This window comes from Poecilia latipinna, unplaced genomic scaffold (assembly GCF_001443285.1).
Source record: "Poecilia latipinna isolate Pla-1442-1.1 unplaced genomic scaffold, P_latipinna-1.0 Scaffold673, whole genome shotgun sequence".
Lineage (NCBI taxonomy): Eukaryota > Metazoa > Chordata > Actinopteri > Cyprinodontiformes > Poeciliidae > Poecilia > Poecilia latipinna.
The window spans coordinates 84,628-107,080 of NW_015113289.1; the positions used below are offsets into that span (position 1 = coordinate 84,628).

Consider the following 22,453-nt stretch of genomic DNA (forward strand, 5'->3'; position numbering starts at 1 on the left):
CCGCTCTGACTGAACATTCGATCCAGGTAAAATACATCTGTGTTATTGTGTGATCTCTTCCAAGAGTCTGAGATTATTAATGAGGCGGAAAGGGAGAAAAAACTCTGCATGTGCTGGACTTTGTTTGCAATCGCTGCAATGCGTGAGCTCCTTTGGTTTGATACAATAAAATCCAAGATGATGTGACCTGCGGCTAAGGAAATCCAAGTGGCTCTTTGGTCCTTCCATAATGATTCTTAATAACTTTGGCTGAAAATTAAAAGATACTAATTAATGTTTTTAAGTGCGGATATAATAAACTTTTTAAACAACTTTTCAAACTTTTTTGCCCTGAAATTCCACAAAGACGGACACTAAAAATACCAGTGATATTTTTTTAGGTTTTCAGTGTCATTAGTGTCATTTAATGAATTTTGGATAAACCAAAATTCATTAAATAGATGGCATATTGTTATTTTGCAGTGTCAGCTTTCTTTTCAAATATCCTGCTGCTCCAGAAGGAAAACTCTTCTGCCAACTCCAACTCTGTTGCTGCTGACGTACATAGAAAACCTTTTGTGAAAGTTGCAGTGTTTTAGTCTTGAAACTGAATAAAACACCTAACCCAGCAGTTTTCTTTCAACTAGAACTCTCTTAGATCGTCATTTCGAGATTTAAGCTCTTAGGTCTGACACAAAAACCGTCATCATTCTCTTCTTTGGTGAGATAACGTTTGTTTATTAATGCATGTTAACCTAAATATTTGTAGACAGTTGTAGGAAATCAGAGCACTCAGAGAAAATCAAGATGTGCATGGGAAAATCATAAAAACTCCATAAACTCTGAACCTTTTTTTTGTACAGAGTAAAAGGGGTAACAGCCACACTGAGAAAGAATGAAATTGCTGTAATTTTCATAAATAACTTGTATGTTTCTAGCTCAACTTTGTTTTCTTTTTTAAAGTAACAACTATTATGAAGTCAAAAATGTCTCAGAGGTTGTAGATCAAAAGTACACTAATAAGTTAAGAGTTATTAGAAACAACATAATCGTGCAATGCTTTCACAAAGCTTCACCATCTTCAACATGTGTCACAGCCAGAAGCTTTGTTTGCAGTGGCGTCACTGAACCCCATATTATTGTGTAAGTGCTCATCAAAACCACAGTACTTGGTGTACAGTGCTGCACTCTGATGTTGGTTTCCTGGTGTTTGCTCAAGAACTGAACCAGCCACATGTGTTCCCCCCCCACCCCCCCCCCCCCCAAAAAAAAAAAGTCCAAACACAAAATTCTACTGAAATGACCTCTTTGACAAACGATTGTGTGCCTCAGTGGAGCAGTTTGGAGCTGTTCCTCCTTAGGCGGGTCATTTTCCACACACAACTGTTATGCCAGTTCATTCCTCAGGCAGTGATGTCATGGAGAACTGCTTTGCTCAGTTGGATGAGGTGGAATGCTGCGGTTTCAGGACAACGGGTCCGCTCCGATTCAACGATTGATTGAGAACCAGATGAACGGATCGGGAGATCTTTAGTGACAAGAGCCTGGCAACCGAGAAACAGGAAGTCAAACAAAACTTTGACTTCTAATTGATCATCGGAACAATTGTGATCAAGCTGTGGGATGAAATGTGAAAAGTGCGGGGTGTATTTGTATATATTTTTTTTTTTATAACTGCGATTCTTATCAGTTTGGATCATCCATAGACTGAAATATCTCATATTAAGTCAGATTGGATGTAGTACATGTAGAAACATTTGTTTTTAAGTTCTGGTCTCAGATTTGGGCCATTCTAAAACATAAAAACTCTCCATTCTCAATCATTTCATTGTAGTTCTGGTTATATGTTGAGTGAGATTGGGTAGGGGTGAGTTGAGTACTCAAGTTAGAGTAGCACTACTTTAATATATTTTTACACAAGTAAAATTAAGAGTCAAGGAAGTTACTCAAGTAAGAGTGAAAAAAAGTATTTGGTGAAAAAGCTACTCAGATACTGAGTAACTGATTGAAACATCAATCATTTAATATATAAAAACGACATCATCCGACAGGCAAAAACATAAAGTTATGAGGAAATGTTGGTATTTTAAAGCCCAAAGTGAAAATAAGTTATAACATAATTACAAATTAATAAAATCAGGCAAGTGAAACATTAAATTGTTTTTCAATGTAAAACTTATTAAAATTGAACATAAATTGCAGGTGTGTGTCTGTGTCTGGTGAATCTTTGGTTAAAACAAGTTTCTTCTTTATTCAGTGAAGTTACTCACTGTGCATTTATATAGTATCTATAAATTTCATTCAAGTAAGATACTTCATAATAAAATTACCTAAGTACAGTGTAGTAAAAATACTCAATCACCCCCACCCCCCAAAAAAAGTTACAAAGTAACTTGTAAATGTAAATTACACTCTTTTGGACTCCATTTTCTAAGTAGAAGACTATAAATTATGCAATGGATTCTGGGAATAAAGGTAAAAGAGACTCATGCTATCCACACTTATCAGATCTTAATAAAAATAAAATAAAATAAAATAATATTAAATTGATTGATGCATGTGAAGAGATGTCCCATAAGAGGAGAGATAAATCATACAAGCAGGTTTGGGGATTTGGAGTTTGAACATTTGTAACAAAATCTCATGACCGTCCTCATCCATGTGACCCCATGTGGAGAAGATTAAAAGAGAGTAGGGCTGATTGTCCGAGGGCAGCAGGGCATGAAATGTGGATAAATGTGCATAAACCGGTGAACATGTAAAAAAAAAATCTTGTCTACTGCTGTTCAATCTGAGATTACGGAGATAATGGATGAGGAGCTATACTGCCTTTCAAAGTTGGTGTCCCTTCCCCTCCCTCCCAATAATATTTATTCATAAACTGTAAGAAGTTATAAAAAGTGCTTAACAGTTTTAAATTAAGAGGCAGAGTTCAATTAAACTGGGTATTTAAATCTCACTTGTGTCATCTGCAATAAGCAATGAACAAGAGGGACATCTACTGGTAAAAGTGATAATTACCTTTTTTGATCAAGTTTGACATTTAGGAGTCCTTTTCCTCTGGTAATTAGGGCTAGAGTTATGAGGTATTTATAATCATAAATTTCAGATAACATTATATGACCATTAATTTTAGAAAAATGAAATAGCTGAGCCGTTCTTTGGATATGGTGATATGTAATTTTAATTACAGTGGCTGAAATGGGTCTCCAGCATGGGTGGTCCTAGACAGGGGCCAACGGGGACCGGTGTCCCTGTAGTAGAGCTGTTCGTGGCTGCTGCCTTTGCTCTTGTACTGAGGAGATAATATGAAATCAGTTTCTTATGGTGATATGTGCTAGCAGAGAAACTGCAAATAATTGGTCCCTTAGATTGCTTTCATCTTTTACCTTCACAATTTTACTTTAATAAAGCATTAAAAATTAAAGGGTGGCACTTTTAGCTTTAGCAGCTAAGCTGCTATAGCTCAGTTAGGGGTCTGCATCCTGCAGCTAAGGAGCAACAAGTGACTCTTCGACACAATTAATTAATTAATATTAACATCATATATTAATTGATGAAATATTGCACTACTTTTTTGTTTCATTTTATGGCCCCATGAAAAAAAAAAACATTGGCTTCTCAAATAAATTTGGTTTAGAACAACCAAAAATATTAACTAATATTTACTATAAATTACTACATATTTCCCTTTAAAATAAAATCCTAACTTTATTTTATTATTATTATTATTATTATTATTATTATTATTTAGAACATGTCTGTTTTCTCGCCCCCCACCTTTCCCACGTGACTCCATGCCGCAGCAGAAGTCACGTGACCACTTCTTGTTTTCCTGTAGCAGAAAATATCTGATTTCCTCCGCTCTTCCTTGACTTCACAAGACTATTATCGAGACGTTAGCGGCTAATGCAGACACAGAAACGCCTTTCCAGCCACTAGTCATTAGCCTAAATACAAAAGATGAGCAGCGAGCCACCAATGTAGTTATCTATAGCTGACCGGATAACCCGACAGCAGCAAGCAACATCTGCCTTGGTTTTTGTTTTTTTTGACAAGAAACTGAAACTAAATCCTCGATAAATCTGCTTGGCTTGTTAGCATTAGCTTAGCTTCTTTTTCCCCTAACGTTTACATCAGCTGTAGGAGGCAGTGGACGCTGTCATGTCGAAATATACCAGCTTCCCCGAACCGACGGAGGACCAGAACCCTTTCCAGGTGGGTGACAGGAAGCTTGTGGGGGTCCTGACGGATGACAGATCTCTGTTCCTGCTCATGTGACCTGCTGGGCCCATCTGTCCTCCTTAGTGACTTGCCTATTCGTATTGTAGCTTTTGTAAATCGATGTGGCAGAGGGAATTCAACCAGTGTTATAGCTGTTATAATGTAGTTTGTTTTTGTCTGCTAGGACCCTGCTGTGACTCAGCATAGCAGCAACACCGAGTATGCAACACTGGACCTTTACAACCCGTTTGATAAACCAGCTGGGGTGAGTGTATTACATGGATTGTGTGAAAAAAATATTGCATTTTTAGATTTCCCCCCCCCCCGCCTTTTGTCATTGTAGTTAAAGGTTAGCATCATCCGTCTGTTCCTCTATCCATCTGTCACTCAATTAATCTGTCGAGTATTCCTTATTTCTTTAGTTTTTGCTTTTCTCTGGTTCCATTTCCTTTAATCCAGACCAGAGTAGAAATATTTTATAGTGAACTTTTATGTCTAAATGTACTTAAAAATGTATACAAACTATGTATAGGATGCTAATCAACTTGCACAGTTCTGTACAAGAGCTAATGCTAATGCTGCGAGAGTATTTGAAGTTTTACATACTACAATTGCATGTCAATAAATTTGAATATTACTGAAAAGTTTATTTATTCAGTAACTCATTAAGTGAAACGCTTTATATATGCGTTAGTTTATCAGAATGGTTTATTTATTTGAGTTTAATATGATGAGTTTCAGCTTAATTAGAAGATTAGAATATTGCACCAGAACAATTAAAGCCTCATCGGAATATATTTTCAAAGTTATTGAAATGTACCTGTATATTTTACATTACAGCTTGTGATTTATAGATACAAAGTTGGTCAGTATCCATTCTTTAGACAAAAGTTAACAGATTGTAATTAAAATGTTCTTTGTAACATCTGAGCTGGGCAAGTCCTGTTTAAAACTTTTCACAGAACTCCACTATTGATTTTACAAAAGGGTTAGACCATTTTCATCATTTTAAAATTGAATTGTTCAGGTAAACCTTGCTCCTTTTAAGCACACCATAATGAAAAAGCAGCTGAGTCAGGAATTTTGCACAGAAATGTGCTTATAAATATGATTATATAGATCTGTAAAACTCAGACGTCTAACCATTGATTGTTTTAGTGCTGACAAGCATCAAAGTGAAACACTGTTCAAATTAAATATCTGTAACATCATTTAGCTCTGTTCAAAAAGTCTAAGTGGTTTTCTTAACATTACTGTATTCTGCTGCTATGAAGAACTTCCAAATGAGTAGTTTAAAGTAACTTAAATGTCTTTTTTATTGATATTTATGGACGTGTGTTGCTTCTTTCTTTCTAAACAAATGCGTTGCAGCCTCCACCGCCATATGAAGCCTCGTCTCCGTCTTCACCTCCGCCTGCGCAGACGCCGCCCAGCAGAACGACACCCACTGAGCCTCGCAACTATGGCTCTTATAACGCACAGGTACTCATGTTGTGAGGTCAATACTATGTTTTTATTTCAGTGGGAGCTAGGTGCCCATATAGATGTGACAGAGAGGACATACTTACAGTGACTTGCAAGAATATTTACATCCATTGAACTGTTTCAATATATTTTAATTTTGTTTGACAGACCAACAGAAAGTAGTTATTCATTGTTATTTAGATTGTGGAAACAATGTGCTATGGCCGCTGGAAAAGACAAGTGTTTTGTTGTTGCAAGAAATCACTTGCTGCATTCTTGTTGGTTGTGCAGGAGGCTCTACTGCTGCTTTTCAAAGATGTACGGTTTTATAATTGTGCATCTGTTTGCAGTAGCTGCTGGAGAAGACAAGTGTTTTGCTGTTTCCTTACCATCCAGAAATCACTTGCTGCATTCTTGTTGGTTGTGCAGGAGGCTCCACTTTTACTTTTCAAAGATGCACATTTGTATAATCGTGCGCCTCTTTGCAGCCGTTTTCACCTGTGAATGTAGATGTTGATTTGGGGGCGTGGCCAGTAGCACATTATTTGGATTTAAAGTGACAGGAGGCCCTTCTTTTGAAAAGAGCTCAAAATAGGCAAAACTGAGCAGACTAAAATCTCATTATCTAAGAATGATTTTCTGCAAAAAAAAAAATGTTACACACATGTTTTGTATATCCCATAGACCTATCTTAACCTGTTCAGCATTTGGATCTGCAGCTAACACATTTACATGTCCACTATCATTATTTAAGTAGTAAAAGCAGACTTTTAATGTGGAAATTGACTTTCCGTTTGCCTGCTGTCTCTGTGTGTAAGCCTGCAGTGAATGCCACCACAGCGGAGCTCCTGAAGAAGCAGGAGGAGCTCGAGAGGAAAGCCCAGGAGCTGGAGAGACGGGAACGGGAGCTGCAGTCACACAGCCTTGGCCCTGGAGCCTGTAAGACGCAACCAATTTTTATGATTTTGTTTGTAAGGTGGAATGTCTCCTAATGGTTCTCTCTGAGAGATTTCTACTACGCTGGGTTTATCAGATAAATATATAAAAGGCTTTGCACTTTCTTTGGGTTTACCTGTTTCTGTTTTCTTCTGCAGCTCGTCAGAATAATTGGCCCCCTCTGCCTTCGTTCTGTCCTGTGGGGCCCTGCTTCTACCAAGACATTAACGTGGAGATCAGCCAGCGCTTCCAGCGAACTGTCACCATCATGTACTACTTCTGGATGTGTGAGTTTATCTCTGAAATATATACTCTTGAAATGTAATAAACTTTGGTTTTCTTGTGGGTTTAACTTCACGATCTGGGCCTGATAAAAAGTATGACTCAAAAAGTTGAGAACAAACCCGTGAGAAGAAGTTCATATCGCATGCGGTTCTGCTCGGATGTTTATATAAACTCACAATAGACACAAGTCCTATAATGTTTATTTTCTCTAATTCTCCAGTTTTCTATGATTTAACTTATAGACTCAAATACATATGTACAACTAGAGCTTAAACTAACAATTATTTTAGTAATTTATTATTTTGTCAACTATTCTGGCAATTAATCAAACAAAAAGTGGACACATTCTGCAGATTTTTTTATTTAACCATTTAAACTGTTTTTTTTTTTTTTAAAAAAAACAGTTTTGTTTGCACTGTTTTTTTTTTTAAAAAAAACAGTGCAAATAAATAATTCAATTCATCTTCAAATAAGAAAATCAACATTTTATTCCCTGAAGTGCAACAACATTCCTTTAGTGTACGCTTGATCATTTGCATCTATATTTAATTTTATTTAATTGCGCTTTGGGGTCAATAAGATTCTTTTGAATTTGAATTAAATTAAATCTGCAGCTAAGAATATATCAATACCATCTAGTGCTAATCTGTTGATTATTATACATTAATAATTTGATAACAAAAGGTACTTAGTAGATTTTTTTTTCCAATGCCCAGAAATCACATCACTATTCAAAAACTACATTTTGAATGCAAGTAAATTACACACAAAAATGCTGCTTTGACACAAATTTTGTTGAAAGGTTGGAAGGTTGTTGAAAGGTAATTTGAGAAAAAAAAATCTTTAGAAAAATTTAAATTCACCCCAAAAATACAAGATCTCACTATAATATTTGTTGCTATTTACAGACGAAGGACTCAGAAGAGATTAAATCTAATTTGAAATGATGTTGTTTGTTCTTCTTAAACCAAATCCTGACACGCTGGTTTGTTTCTGTGTGCAAACGGGATGGGTTTAGAGTCTTTGTTAATATTTTTTCTGTCTTTTCCAACATGCAGTCTCCGCGTTCACGCTCGTCTTCAACCTGATCTCGTCCCTGGCCATGTTCTGTGCCGACACGACCAACGGTTCCGGCTTCGGCCTTTCCATTCTCTGGGCCCTCCTCTTCACGCCCTGCTCCTTCGTCTGCTGGTACCGACCCGTGTATAAAGCCTTCAGGTGAATCGCAGCTGCTCATCAGCTCTCGTGTTCAGATGAAAATATTGTTTTGACTGTTGTTAATTGCTGTGTGTTCTCTTGCAGGAGTGACAGCTCCTTCAACTTCTTTATCTTTTTCTTCATCTTCTTTGCCCAAGTCTGCGTCTTTGTCATCATGACTATTGGGATTCCCGGATCAGGATTCAGGTATAAATGCATTTTTCTCCTTAATTAGAGAAATATATCTCCAGGAAGGGGAACGATGCTGTAGTTGTATTGTAGATCCCAATAATTTAATCTCTCCTCACAATAACAACATTTTCTTTTCTTGTCATGAAATGATGATTTCTAAATGGGAAAAGGTCGGTTTCTTAGTTTGAATTTTAAAAAAAAATCAAGTATATAGTTACAGAGCAAAACACAAGTAAGGTCATATAAAATCAAGCATGGAAAATAAGAAAGAACTGAAAGTTTTTAAATAAAATGCTGCAAGGTTGGTAGAACAGGAATGCTTTGAGTTTGCTTTTAAAGTGAGACGCTGTAGTTACTGATCAGAGGCATCCAGAGAGCAGAACCATAATGACTTAAAGAACCGAGAGCCGATCTGGAGTTGATTTTGTGTGTAACAGGACCTTTACTTGAAGACCAGAAGGGCCTGTCTGGGATACATTTAGGAAGGGATCGGGTCACTGAAAGCTTTAAAAACGATACAAAGCTTATTAAATCTCTTCACTGTAAGTCGGTGGAGAGACTTTTAGATTGTTCTCAAACTTTTAGGTTCCAGTCAAAAGCCTAGCTGCATCCATTTAAATTTATTAAATGGACGTTTTAAGTTTTCAGAAAAGAGTGCAATACAGGAATTATAATTTAGTGGAAATAAAGGCGTAAATATGTACATATTTTTTAATCAGGATGTGTCAGGAATGATGCGACTTTTCTTATGATATTTTTCTAAGATAATGAAATTTGGTCCGTTTGAAAATGAAGATCATAATTCATATTCAGTTTATGTGAAGTTTATGGGAAGCTCGCAGGGTATAACCATAGCCAACAGCAGATTCAACAAAAAATACTGGCACATTCTGCAGATTTCCCACTTAAACATTTTAAACAATATTAGAAATGCACTAAATGATGCAAATAATGACATTACTTTTTTGAATAACAAAAAAAAGCAGCCTAAAATGCAGTAACATAGCATGCTTTAGTGCACAAATGATCATTTGTAGCAAAGGATGCATCTGCAGCTAAAAAATACTGTCTACTAATCCGTTTATATTTTTTTTTATTAACAATTGGACAGCAAAATATGCTTAAATGAAAATTTCTTGTTACATAATTTGAACCAGGTGAAGCTAAAATGCCATTTTAGGAGTTCTGGGTAGAACAGACGTTTACACATTTTGTATATGTTTGGCTTAATTACCACTCTGCCTGTGTTGATATTTCATTAAATTGCCTTATTTTGCGTCTGTATACTCCAGTTAACGATTAATCAATTACTAAATTCGTTGACAATTACTTCAATAATTGATTAATTCCATTCATCGTTTCAGCCCTAGTTCAATTGCAGTTTTGTGCTCATTTAACTGTAGAAAACTCCTTGGATGGACCACTCATAAACTACATGTTTCGTGCTAAATTGGTTATAACAGAGTAATCTCTTTCTTGGATTTCATTTAATTCACTGCATTCGTATCCTAAGAGAGACAAGCACATCAAAACGTCTTGGTATCGTCGTGATTTTCTCGTTTTTATCGTCACTCTTAGTTTCTCTCACTATTTTTCTACCCAGCGGCTGGATTGTGAGCCTGGCTCTTCTGAATAAAAGCACTGGCGTTGGCGTGCTCATGATTTTGAATGCCACCCTCTTCACTGCCCAGACCGCCATGGGGGTTTTCCTGCTGAAGAAGGTCAGTAGCTTTCTATTTGTAGGGTGAATCCAAAGTTGGACGCACACGTTAAGGCTGCATTTTGACAGAATGCTCTTCAGGTTGTGTGTGTGTGTGTGTTTTTTTTTAATAGATCCATTAGCTCTATTTCCACAGAGATTTGATCTAATTTATTGCTGTAAGCTTAAACCTGGCTACTTGGCAATCTTTTACTGCCAACCCACAGATAGTGTTTATGGCTTACTTTGACTAGGATTACATTGTAACTTTTTCTTTGTATTTCTGTTCCTGAATTTTGAATAAGGGGATTTTTGATTCTGTTATTAAAAGTTGCAGTTAATAATGAAAAGCTTTGATTGGCCATTTTTCATCACTCTAAACTTAAAGTATGAATTTTAAAGCAGATGTTTAACAGTCTTGCTCTTGAAAAACATAAAAAACTACTTCCTATTCGTTTTCACTATTTGGTTTTAAGGTGTGGTGTGCTTGTTGCAAAAAAACTTTTGTGATAATCGGAAATAAAGCCAGGAAGAAAATCCACAAATCTTGGCTAAAAAATTATACCTTAAGTAAATTTGAGCCTTAATGTTGTCTTGGATTGATGTTTTGAGTATTTTTCCACAAGTGCTGCAGTTTTGGTCGATTCCTCCAGACATAACTACTGTAACTGAGTCAGGTTTGTAAGCCAACATCATTGTTTTGTGTCCAAAGTGTGGCCCGTGGGCTCATACATCCAGCCGATAGCAAGCTGCCTCTTAGAAAAGCCACATATCAGGTTCCGGGTATCGTTTTCACTCTCATTGTGCCGATAATATGACAATGAATTGCTGCACATATCAGGTGTCAGTGTACTCTTCTTCTTCTCCGCCTCAGATCCACAGCATGTACCGGCAAACCGATGCCAGCTTCCAGAAGGCTCAGGCTGAGTTCGCCACCGGAGTCATGTCCAATCAGGCCGTACGCCAAGCAGCTGCCTCTGCTGCCCAGGGGGCCTTCACCGCACCTCGATAGGAGAACGGGATGAGGCGCCACTTCTGGATCGGTGGAGAGTCGCTTCTGCGAAAGCGGGGGTCTGCTGAAATACCTCCGAGAAAGTTCAAATTTGAGTAGTCGTGCATGAGTTTTCGGGTTTTGAGAGTGTACAGGACGAGCTGCGCACATTGCCAAAATGAGTTAACCAAAAACGCAAAGGTTGAAATTGTGTAAAATATAAAAACAGTGCTGTCAAATTGTCGTCGGAGGAAGGAAACAATGCTGCCTGTGTAACCAGCTTGTTGAAATACCTACATTTATGTTGAAATGTTGCCACTTTTCCCTTCATATCTTCATATCTACAACTCATCCACGCATCCTAAAATAGTGTTTTTGTTTTGCTTAAGTGTTAAATAACAAAATATTTAGTTGTTGTTACAGATATGAATACTACTTAGCTCTGCTGCCAAATCTTCTCACACTGTAAAGAGGAAATGTTTTGTTTCTGATATATGTGATTGTTTTGTTGAAGCCTAATGTGATTAAGATTATAACTGTTTTGGTTTTAATTAAAAAAGAAATATTGCCATGCTTTCACAGTCTACAGCTGCTTTCACTTCTTTAGTTGAATTGCAAAAATAATTACTTTTAAATAAAAACAATGATTTGATCAGAATGGCTCTTTGCCCAGGGTGCCTCTGTGTTAGGGGATAGCATTGAGTTGGCCAGTATTCAGTGGTTTATTTGCATTTCTTATATTTGGATTCGTAGTCATTTATATCTTCTTCTGTAGATGTTTTAAAATTATTTCCTTTGAACTTCCCTTTACTGAGAAATTCACAGACGGCAGCCATTTGTCATGTATGTTGTAGGTCAGGCTGAGGGTATTTTAAGATGTGATAAAACGTCAAAGCCTTATCGCTCTTCTCTGAAGTTGTGTAAAAATGTTGCCCATTTTATTCTTTTTGTAGTTTAGGCAATTAAAAATAAAATTGTTTTGAAGACCACTATTGCATATTCTCTGTTAAGGAAGTTAAGTACCTATGTTGTTATGTTTCTGTTTTTGGCATCAAGAGGATGTAGTGTAGAAAACAGAATATTTAGACAATTTTAACATGAATTGAATTATTTAAATCTGATTACAGCATCTTCAGCAGTTTATATTTGTGTGAGGAACATGTAAAAAAAAAAAGATTCTTACTTTCAAAGGCAAGTTTACAGATTTTGTCACATTAAATGTTTCAGATCAAATTCACACTACAGCCTGAAGTGACCCAATTCTGATTTTTTTTTTTTACATAATGCGACCTGTATCCGATCTTTTCATGGCAGTGTGAACAGCACAGGTCAAATTCTTTTTCGAATGTGACCCATATGCGATACGTATCCGATTCAAATGCGACCTAACGTCCAGGTCACATTCATCCGAACTGAACGTCACTGATTCTCAACAAATCTCACTGCGTCCTGATATGTGCAAAAAAAGAAAAACAACAATCTTGACGGACTATATGGGGATTTAAGTTGTTAATATGCTGCTCCGGCCGGGCAACAACTTCAAATATGTAAGCTAAGCTCCACCGTTAGCCTCCATGTTTACTTCTGCAAACACTGAGCACTTCTTCTTTTTATGGCGGTTGGCAGAACACTGAGAACGCTGACGCTATTGCGCCCTCTAGTGCGCATGCAGAACGCATACAGGTCGCATTTACTTGCAGTGTGAACGGCCCCGGCAAAAAAATCGGAATTGCCAAAAAATCGTAATTGGGTCACTTCAGGCTGCAGTGTGAACGCACCCATAGAATACAATTGCAAATGCAAAAAACAGACTATTATTTTGGCAGAATTGTATAATGGTGGTCTGAGGATACTTTATATCATCTAGACAAGTTGCTGTAATTGATCAAACCTTTAATCCTAGTTTCTACCAGAAAAATCTGAGGGAAATGTCCAACCAACCATCGCATAGCAACAGCATCAGCAAGTCTACCTCTGAATTAATTAATAAAAGAAAACTAAATAAAGAGTGGCCAAGTAAAAGTCTGGACTTAATTGCTGTGGTGTGAAATTGAAAAGGTCATTAATGCTTAAAAACCCTCAGAAAAAAATTGCATGTGGGGAATTTATCCTTGATTCTGTAAAAACACAATATTAAAATGTGTCCACTCAATGTTTGTATTTAAAATACATTGTTGATTGTTCAATCAATAGTCGAGTTTGAAAAAAAACAAAAACAAAGTGTTCAAATAAATCATTCTGAATCATTTAAAGCCTTGAATTACAATGACATTAACACCCATGAGGGGCCCAGAGGAAGAGGCTCGCCAAGGGCGGCATTCATCCAAGAAGCGCTCCTGGAAACACTGAAAACAGTGGAAAGGACCTGCAAGCCTGGTGTCAATTTTTTTTTTTTTTTTACTTATTAAAATTTTCTTTGTTGTTTTATATTTATTTGTTGCTTTCCTAACCGTGCTGATACTTTTTGCTATTTTATTTTTTGAGTGAGGGGACTGAGAGAACAACGTCAGACAGTTCCTCACTGTAAACATGGCGGAGGCAGCGGACACACCACAACACCGGTTTTACTGCCACTTCTGCAGGAAAGAGACGGAGCCCCAACTGCCGGTGGGTCTTTTTATATATATATATACACATATATATATATGTAGCGTTATTGTCATTAATCTTTTAATTTAAGATTTACAGATTTACTGTCTGCTTCCTTTACAAAATGCACTTTTAATCCCTCATAATTCGCCTCAGAATTATAATAAAGTGAAATCTCTTAAATAAACAGCCTTTAATAGATACTTGGAGGCAGGTCTTGTGCGTGTAGTAGCATGAAACTCTTAAATTAGATGGTGCGAGTAAAATCTGGTAATTCACTTTGCCATATTTAGAAGCGCTTCTGCTCTGTCCAGTTGTCTGCTGTCAGCTGCGTGTCAAACACGAAGGGAGTGCTGTGGGTGTGCGCACTGCTAGCACACACACACACACACACACACACACACACGCACCACCGATAATTCATACAAACCACACAACACTGAAACTCTGTGATCCAATCTGATTTTTCTGAAGGTTTAGATAAAAACTGTTCATTTGGAATTTTCTAGGAGAAGAAGCGAACATAGGAAAACAATATATGGCAAGCCGTTGTATCATTTATGTTTACCGAGCTTATGGGATTCTCCCCAAGGCAGCATACTACAGAGGTAATACAGTATTTTTTTTTTCATGATAGTGCCTCCTACTATTTCAGGTCACCCAGTCATTGTCTTTATTTAGTATATATATAAAAATGGAAATTGTAGGTCCTTTTAGCCTATATGTGTAGTCCAAATTTAACCTGAGCAAAGGTATTGAAAGTCAAGCGTATTTAGTCTATTTGCCAAGCTTTCAACCACCATTAGACATCTGTATGCATCTTTATTTTTCTACCATATTTGATGTATTTCAACAGAAGGCAATGTCAGCTGTCCTACAGATTTTCAGACAAGTTTTTCTTAAGCTGATTTTTGTGTACTGAACATTTCCACGATAAAATCTGTAGTCTTTTCAGAGATTAAAATCTCTGGAAAAACTGCAACAAAATCATTTATGCAGTAAGAAATGCAGCTATTTTAAAATTTCTATGCCATTAATTTAATTTATTTATATCATAGACTGGGCTGTCACATTTGCCCAAATATAAGTTGTCTGAAGATATTTAGAGGTCATAAAAAGCCAAATTATTTGACATTTAACAGCGGTTTGATTCAGTATTGCCTCAGAGCGCAACTTGTGGTAAATGTAGAATGACAAGCATCTGCTTTGTTTACAACGTCGCTAATAATCCGGAGCGTAAATCAGATCAAACCCCTGCAGCCAGAACCAGCATTTTTCTTGGAAGAAACCATTGCGGGAATAAACCTCAGCAGATACAGCAGATGATTAAAAACCCAGAGGCATTGCTATGAAATGAGATGAGGAGATTTCTGAAGATGAACTTGTTTTCTTTCAGGATTTGGTCTGCCCCACATGCGAGTCCGACTTCATCGAGGAGGTAACAGAAGACTCCAGGTAAAAAACTGAATGCGCAATATCACATTTTTCTCTCAGTTTTGACGATGTAGTTGGGAGTTTGCCTTATGAAAGTATGCATTACTGAAGATATTTGATATTAAATCATGTGAAAACCTCAGGAAAACCTTCAGTCTTCTAAGGTTCTCAAAAGAACCTGGGAATATAGAGTCTTTACTTAAGTAATTTGGATCTTTTATTCATACATTTAAACCAAACTTTTCCCGGGCTGAAATGTTTGTGCAACAAACAGATTCAATTTATTTCCAAAACAAGAACCGGATGCAGAAGTTTTGATTTATCCTTATTGACAGACAAAGCAAGCATTGAGCAATTTTGCCAAAAAAGACAAAAAAAATCTTTGGAGGAGCTAAGATGAGATTTCCAAAAATTAGACAAAAATGTTGAGCAAAGAAGAGGTAGTATTATGATGTGGGTCTCGTTCATCTAATCCTCGCTTGTGGAAAGTTGGACGCAATGTTGTTCTCCAACAGGACAATGGACCTTAATAAAAGTTGGCTGACATTAATTTTCTGAAATGGCCCCAAACTTAAAAGCTTTATAAATTCATGGACTTTGTTTCAAAGCAGTTTATGTCAGTCATAAATATGCTGGAAGCTTATTGGCGACTGCAAAAACTGCTACTCTGCACCTTGCTAAGAGACATTTAGCCAAATTAGTTAGAGTGTATGTACATATTTGAGCCTGTGTGTAAAATATTAGAGAAAATCTGCAACAAGTGCTAAGCTTTGCACCCTGTTCTTGTTTTTCATCATTAAACTTGATTACTGTTTGATAATCCCAGCACTCAAAACAAAACAAGAACAACAACAACAAAAAAACGTGATGATCTGACGTAGTCTTTCTAAAGTTTCAGGGTTTATTTTGAACTTCCAGTCTTGCATTCATAAAGTGAAAGTTTTCAAATAAATTAACGAATTAATTAAAATCTAGCTTTTTGAGCAAAAAGTGAATAACAATTGAATTTTGCAGGGTTCCCCAAAAATATTATTTAGAATTAATTATTTTTTGTTTCTTTTTAACAGACATTTTCATTAAAAAGACAGTCATCATACTGGATCCTATTTTGCTCCACCTTTGACCAGTTAAAGACATTCAGCACCTACTTTTGTTTCCAGATTATGTATCCAAGCTTTCTCTTCCTTTATTTTAGTACGTCATTCAAAAAGACATTCACATTATGCTTTTTTTAATGGATAGTTTGATTTATCCTGAAACAGAGAAGGAACTTTTAGCTTGCCAGTCGGTGCATCCTGGGGCCTTTAGTTGGAAGAAAATTAGGTGCCGAATTTGGTCAGAATCCCCCAAATTCCTTCGACTGCAGAAAGTAAATCCTCCTGCAACCTTTTAAGAGATAGATGCTCTCCTAATTTTTTTCTTTTTTGTGTGTGTGTAAAGTTTCCTGCGGGACAGAGTGTCGTCAGTAACAAATGCAGAGTCAAACTTGCAGTTGCCAGACGTACGTGAAAGTAATTGCGTCGTAACAATGGCTCCTTTGTGCCTCAGCCTTTGTGTGACAATTTTCTCTGGTCTCCCTTTGCAAGATATGGCAGCTGGTGTTCATGGAGCGCTCCGCCCTGCTGTCCCACCCGCCCTCCTCCGAGTCCCGCCCAGAGGACAACCAGCAGGTATCTCCGGCGTCCCCGGTCGTTACAGAGCTGCAGGAACAGGACTCGCCTTTTAACTCCGAGCAGGACGAGTCTTCCAGGCCTGAGCAAATCCCCGCAGTATACGGGTATGTTTGTAGACACTTCAGCGATACAGGGAACTGTGTTTGGCTTCCTGGGTCAATATTTGTCCAGGTTTTCTGAAGTTTTTAAAAGTTTTTTTTAGATATACTCCTATTGCGATTGGTCTAACAAAAGACTATATTTAGGTAGTTTCTTTAGTTAAGCCTCTTAACTCATGAAGAAGTAAAAAAATAAAAAAATAAAAAATACATGTTGCATGCATGCACAACACAAAACCTGGTAAAACAACAAACAAACAAACAAACAAAAAACTAAACATTATAAAGGACATATTTTTGTTCCTTGTGACCAGCATAAAAAAACGTGTTCCCAATTCTCATGCCCTTCTCCAGTCCTTGAGAATCACTGTCCTGCATCATTTTCATGCATCCCTGCTTTAGACGTCTGAGGCAGCTCAGTGAATATCTGTAATGTTTAACCTTTCATGAGAATTTCATTCTGTCTAGTGTATTTTTGCAGAAGCAAGTGGCTTCCTAAAACAGCTACTAGCTGAAAGTGTAGGCTGAAGTGTTAATGCTTTCACATACTATGAATGAACTTTCATAGTATGTGAAAGTTCATTTCTTAAAACATGACTTTCACATACTATTCATTTGGGTTTAATACAGTGTTTCTCAATTCCGGTCCTCACGCCCCCCTGCCCTGCATGTTTTAGATGTTTCCCTTCTGCCACACACCTGGATTCAATATTTTGGTGATTAACAGGCCTCTGCATTACTTGAAGGTCATGCAATCATTTGAATCAGCTGTTCTGGAGTAGAGGCACATCTAAAACATGCAGAGCAGGGGGGCCTGAGGACTGGAATTGAGAAGCACTGGTTTAATAGGACACATATTTGTATTGAACGTCCACAAAACAGATGTTAAGATTTGGCTCTTATCTGGAGAATGATATTGTGTTGAAAAGTTTTTATTTCTTTGTGTTAAAAGCCTCATTAGAAGTTGTGGTGATGAAGATTCGTGCCAATGCACTCCACACCAAAACATTACAGGAATCTGGTTTCAATTCCCACGTTTTCCGCTGCTGGTGGCATCTAATATGCACCAATAAATATACCAATAAATAAATGCTCCTTAGCTTTTGACCAGTTTTTTTACTATTTGAGAAGTCGATCAGTTCTGTATTGTTTTTTTTTTCTTTTACATTGATTAAACCAAAACAATCCGTTTCTTTTGGCGTTTCTCCTTTCACAACAACGGAGGGTTGCAAGTTTTTGTTTTTGTGGCCTACAGGGGGCCCTGTTTAGTCCAAACTGGATAAACATTTTCAAATGTTAATACTTTTAATTTATATAGGGCCTTTTTAGTGCCTCCCCACTGAGAAAGTTGATTTTTATTTCTGTTTCTGCTCTTGTGACGGTCATCTTCCATTTTAGGCGATACTTTTGACTTTAAACATTCAACTTCTTACTGTGTGAACGACTGAATGTGGTATGAAGAATTTTTGAAAGGGACGGACAGAAAATAAGTGAAAACTAGTTTTAGAAAACCTCTAGAACTTGCAATGTTTATTGTAAAACCACAAGAAGGTCTTGTATTATTTTAAAAACATTTATCATGTTGGTTTGAAGCAGCTTAAAACCAAGTGAAAGTTTTCTAAGTCAGACGTTTCACTGCTTGGTTTTGCTCTCACTCAAAAGGATCATGCAGCAGGTCTTTTCTGAACTGTTAGCCACCAGCGGAAGCTCTTCTTCTACTCCAACCGAACTGTGAGCATGCTTTTCTTTTTCATTACTGATTTTGATTCACGTCAGTTGCTTTTGATTTCACTCTGACTTTGTGTGAGAAACTTCCACTCTTTTGCTTTGCCCCCTTAGATCAAGCATGATGCAGTTGTATTCAAACCCGGGAGATTATGCGTGGGGACAGGGAGGCCTCGACGCGGTCGTCACAGAGGTCAGTAACAGCAAAGTTACTGACCACTGGAGTACCACAGCATGCAAATCTAGACACACACGGCTTCTTATGTGAAGCACCAAAGTAGTTTAGATATTATTTATTGTATCATATGGTGTACTTCCTCTCATCCAGTTATTAGAGCGGCTGGAGAGCACGGGTCCACCGCCGGCTGAACAGGAAATGATCTCATTGTTGCCCAGTGTTTGCGTCTCTCAAGAACAGATAGGTGGGAATTTTAGCACGGCATGCTGATAAACGTTTGGCCTTATGGCTTTTTAAACAAAGCTTTGTTTCATGATAGAAGTAATTTCCTTCTGTATTTCCCCTTTTCAGCCATTTATCACACTTTTCTAGTCTATGCTGTCCTTCTGTGAGGTGACCTACTGTTTCCTTGAACAGATTAGGATATATTTATGGGCTTCACAAAACATGTTTTGTTACATCTTTTGCACAAAATCATTCCTAGATGATGAGATTTCAGTTTGTTCAGTTCTGTCTATTCTGGGCTCCTTTCAGAATGAGTTATTGTTTTAAGGCCTCTTGTCACTTTATATTCAAATAAGCTGCTGTTGACCACGCCGCTAACTCAACGTTTACACTCGCATGTGAAAATGGCTGCAAGCAGATCCGCAGTGATACAGCCATACGTTTTGAAAAGCAGAAGTGCAGCCTCATACACAGCCTTCAATAACTCACCAAGTGGTTTTCTGAATGCTAATTCAACAACAAAACACTTGTCTTATCCAGTAGCCATTGTACAACACATACAGGGGTAAAACCAGCTCACCAAATGTGCTGGAGTTCCCCTGGGAATGCTATGTAACGGTGCAGTGTGACTCAACAATCGGGAAATGCTTCGTTTTCCAGAAACTAAAAAACATTAAGTTAGGGGCGTTGTGGTGGCGCAGGGGTTAAGCATAAACCATACATGGATGCTTTAGTCCTTGACGTGACTGTTGCAGGTTCAATTCCTGGTCTGGAGACCCTTGCCCCATGTCCTCCCCCCCCTCTCATTACCCACCTTGCTGTCCATTTACTATCAAATAAAGGCCACTAGAGCCAATAAAACCTTTAAAAAAAATAAACATTAACTTATTGCCACAAAATGGCTGGACGGTTTTCTTTTTGTTTGTTTTTTTACAAGCAGTTGAGACTCAAATGGAAGTACAAAAACATGCAAAATGTAAATTTTGCATAGTAGGTTCCCTTTAAAGGACTCAGGGTAACAAACATGCTTGTACTAATATATTTTTCTCTTTTTTTTCAGACTGCCGACTAGAATGTCCAGTTTGTAGGGAGGAGTATTCGCTTGCCGAATCTGTCAGGAAGCTTCCCTGCCACCACTACTTCCACAGCGACTGCATAGTACCCTGGTTGGAGCTGGTGAGGATAAAAACTGGCATGCTTGCAAACTATCAACATGAAACACTAATCTGGATGCAGAAATTTTCCACTTGTGCTTCATCGCAAATTCATGTGCAGTGATCAAAAGGTTTCCTCTCCTCTTTCCAGCATGACACCTGCCCAGTGTGCCGCAAAAGTCTCGACGGCGTCGACAACAACCTCCCGCCCACATCGCAGCAGCCCCAAGATGAGCTCTCTGACAGGCAAGAGCAACAAGAGAGGGAGGCGATTTGAGCAATGACTCTTCGTGTTGGATCTCGGCCGCTTTTAAATAAAACACATTACATGCACCGCAGTTCTGACTGCAGCTTAAGCCTTCACGTCATTCACGTGTCTCCGTGAAGGACCTTCATGTTTTCTGCTCTAAGGAAAATGCTATTTTATGCCACGGCTCCCAAGAAGCACCCAGCAGTTTGCTTGACAACATCCTGAGCGGGTGTGCTCTTCTCACTGCGCTGCTCGCTGAGGCAGTTTTCTGAATGACTGACTTTGATGTGACGAACTAATAACCACTGCGCTGCTAGTGGCTGTCAAAATGACGGGCTCTTACAGAGTTATGGGGAAACACTTTTACAATATTGTCTTGGTAAGACAGTTTCAGGATTTTGTTGACCTTTAACCAAGTTAAAGCAGCTATTAAAGCTTAACCCTGTGACCTCCACTCTTTGTACATACTTGTGTTTTATAATGTGATAAACACAAGCAGGTGTTGCAGTCTGTTTCAGTGGTCAGTAACATGGCTGAACATGTAGCTGAATCCTTCTGTATTTTGGGCCTGATTTGGTACAAAAATAATTATAATAATTTCATATTGGCCAATAGAAACTGTTTAACATTTTATGACAAGTGCATGATGAATGAAAGAATATAAAGAACCCTGTTTTCAGTATACAAAAGATGAGAAAATCATCCAAACATAAACATATTTTTTTAATTTAATTAAATACAAGAAAGTCATAATATTATACAGATGCTTTACACACAGAGTGATGTTTTGCAAGAATTTATTTCCAGTAATAAATGCATGAAATTCTTTTTTTTTTGTAGTAGCACCAGATTTTAGGATTTCTCTTTTAGTTCTAGTAAAAAGACCACTAATTTTGGTACTATTTACCCAGAATGCCCTGCGCTATAGTCCACTTCCTGCTTTTAGAGCAGTCTCTGGCCCGCTTTCATCCACATATGCATTCAAACCTCACCAGAGTTACTTCAGCCGAACCGATACCTGGGTTCAATTAAAGCAAACTAAAAAGGGCTGTTGTAAAAGCACCCTTAAATGCAAGCAATTTTCTTGTTTCCAAAAATAGCTCGATTTTTTTCAAAAATTTGATTTGCTTTTCTTTTTACGTTTCTAATACCAATAACATAACGTCAACAGCAAAAATAATTAGAAAGTCGGGCTGTTTTCTTGCATTCTAACACCCCATATTTTCATATTATATTAGTCCATATTTCAACTTGTGCAACCAAAGTATTTGCTTTATCCTGCCCATATGTGGTAGGATTAACTGTTTGACACCAATGCATTAAAAAAAAATGCAACCAAACTTTTTAAAAACACTATTACTCACTCTGATAATCTGTTTTTGATGAATGGTAAAATGCCATGGGGTTGTCCGATGGTGTTTTACGTTGAGGTTGGAACAAATAGCACTTGCTACAGTCAGTATAAATTCATAATAGAATTAGATATCTACATAGGTGTATGAGAAAGTGATTTTTTTTGTTTCCATTAGCAGTTAATACAAGTTTTAATTTTATAGCAGAATTCATTTTTTTTCTGAATTCTCAGTTTAATCTCAAAATATCAGAATTCTGACCTTTTTTTTAATTCTCCAGAATTATTATTTTTTTAAGTTAGAATTTGAAGATTAAAGACAAAATCTGAGAAGAGAATCAAAATAGTCAGAATACTTTTTTTTCAGAGGCTCTGTTGCATATTTTCCCACCATTTAGTTGAGAAGTTTTGAATTCCTAATGAGGCACTATCAGTTTATTTTTCTGAATTTCAGCTCAGAAACTCCAGCTTCTGGGGACAAATAAAATAAGCCCCATAATTTTTTTTATGTTATACCAATATGTTCGTTTTTACAGTGTGCAATCCGTTTATTTAAAGGCTTTTGTGCTGCGTTCACGTCCTATGTCTGTGCTGTTAATGTACTGTAACGTTACGTTGGCCCTCTGTGGTGGCTAACCTAGGCGGTTCCGAGAGTCTGACAGTTGACTGCTGCATACCAGCGAACACACCCTGAACTAACCCACAAAACAACTCTTCACGGTAACCTAGAATAGCTGCAAAAAACGGTACAAATATATATTTTTTTCAGTGACCAAGGACCGCAGGAACCGCTCACAACAGACATTTCC

General features: G+C 37.4%; 2 protein-coding genes across 2 annotated transcripts; both read left to right on the forward strand.

Moving 5' to 3' along the window:
* Positions 1-4,143: 4,143 nt before the first annotated feature.
* scamp3 (secretory carrier membrane protein 3) lies at positions 4,144-11,551 on the forward strand. The gene is made up of 9 exons (XM_015044381.1): positions 4,144-4,197; positions 4,388-4,468; positions 5,575-5,685; positions 6,486-6,606; positions 6,762-6,890; positions 7,947-8,106; positions 8,191-8,292; positions 9,881-9,998; positions 10,851-11,551. Exons 1-9 carry the CDS (start codon positions 4,144-4,146, stop codon positions 10,986-10,988), a joined length of 1,014 nt encoding a protein of 337 aa, XP_014899867.1. The 3' UTR covers positions 10,989-11,551.
* Positions 11,552-13,199: 1,648 nt separating this feature from the next.
* On the forward strand, positions 13,200-20,393 carry rnf115b (ring finger protein 115b). Its single transcript, XM_015044383.1, has 10 exons — positions 13,200-13,343; positions 13,452-13,574; positions 14,953-15,011; positions 16,431-16,491; positions 16,577-16,767; positions 18,424-18,492; positions 18,601-18,679; positions 18,815-18,908; positions 19,950-20,065; positions 20,195-20,393. Exons 2-10 carry the CDS (start codon positions 13,497-13,499, stop codon positions 20,318-20,320), a joined length of 873 nt encoding a protein of 290 aa, XP_014899869.1. The 5' UTR covers positions 13,200-13,343; positions 13,452-13,496; the 3' UTR covers positions 20,321-20,393.
* The last annotated feature ends 2,060 nt before the right edge of the window (positions 20,394-22,453 follow it).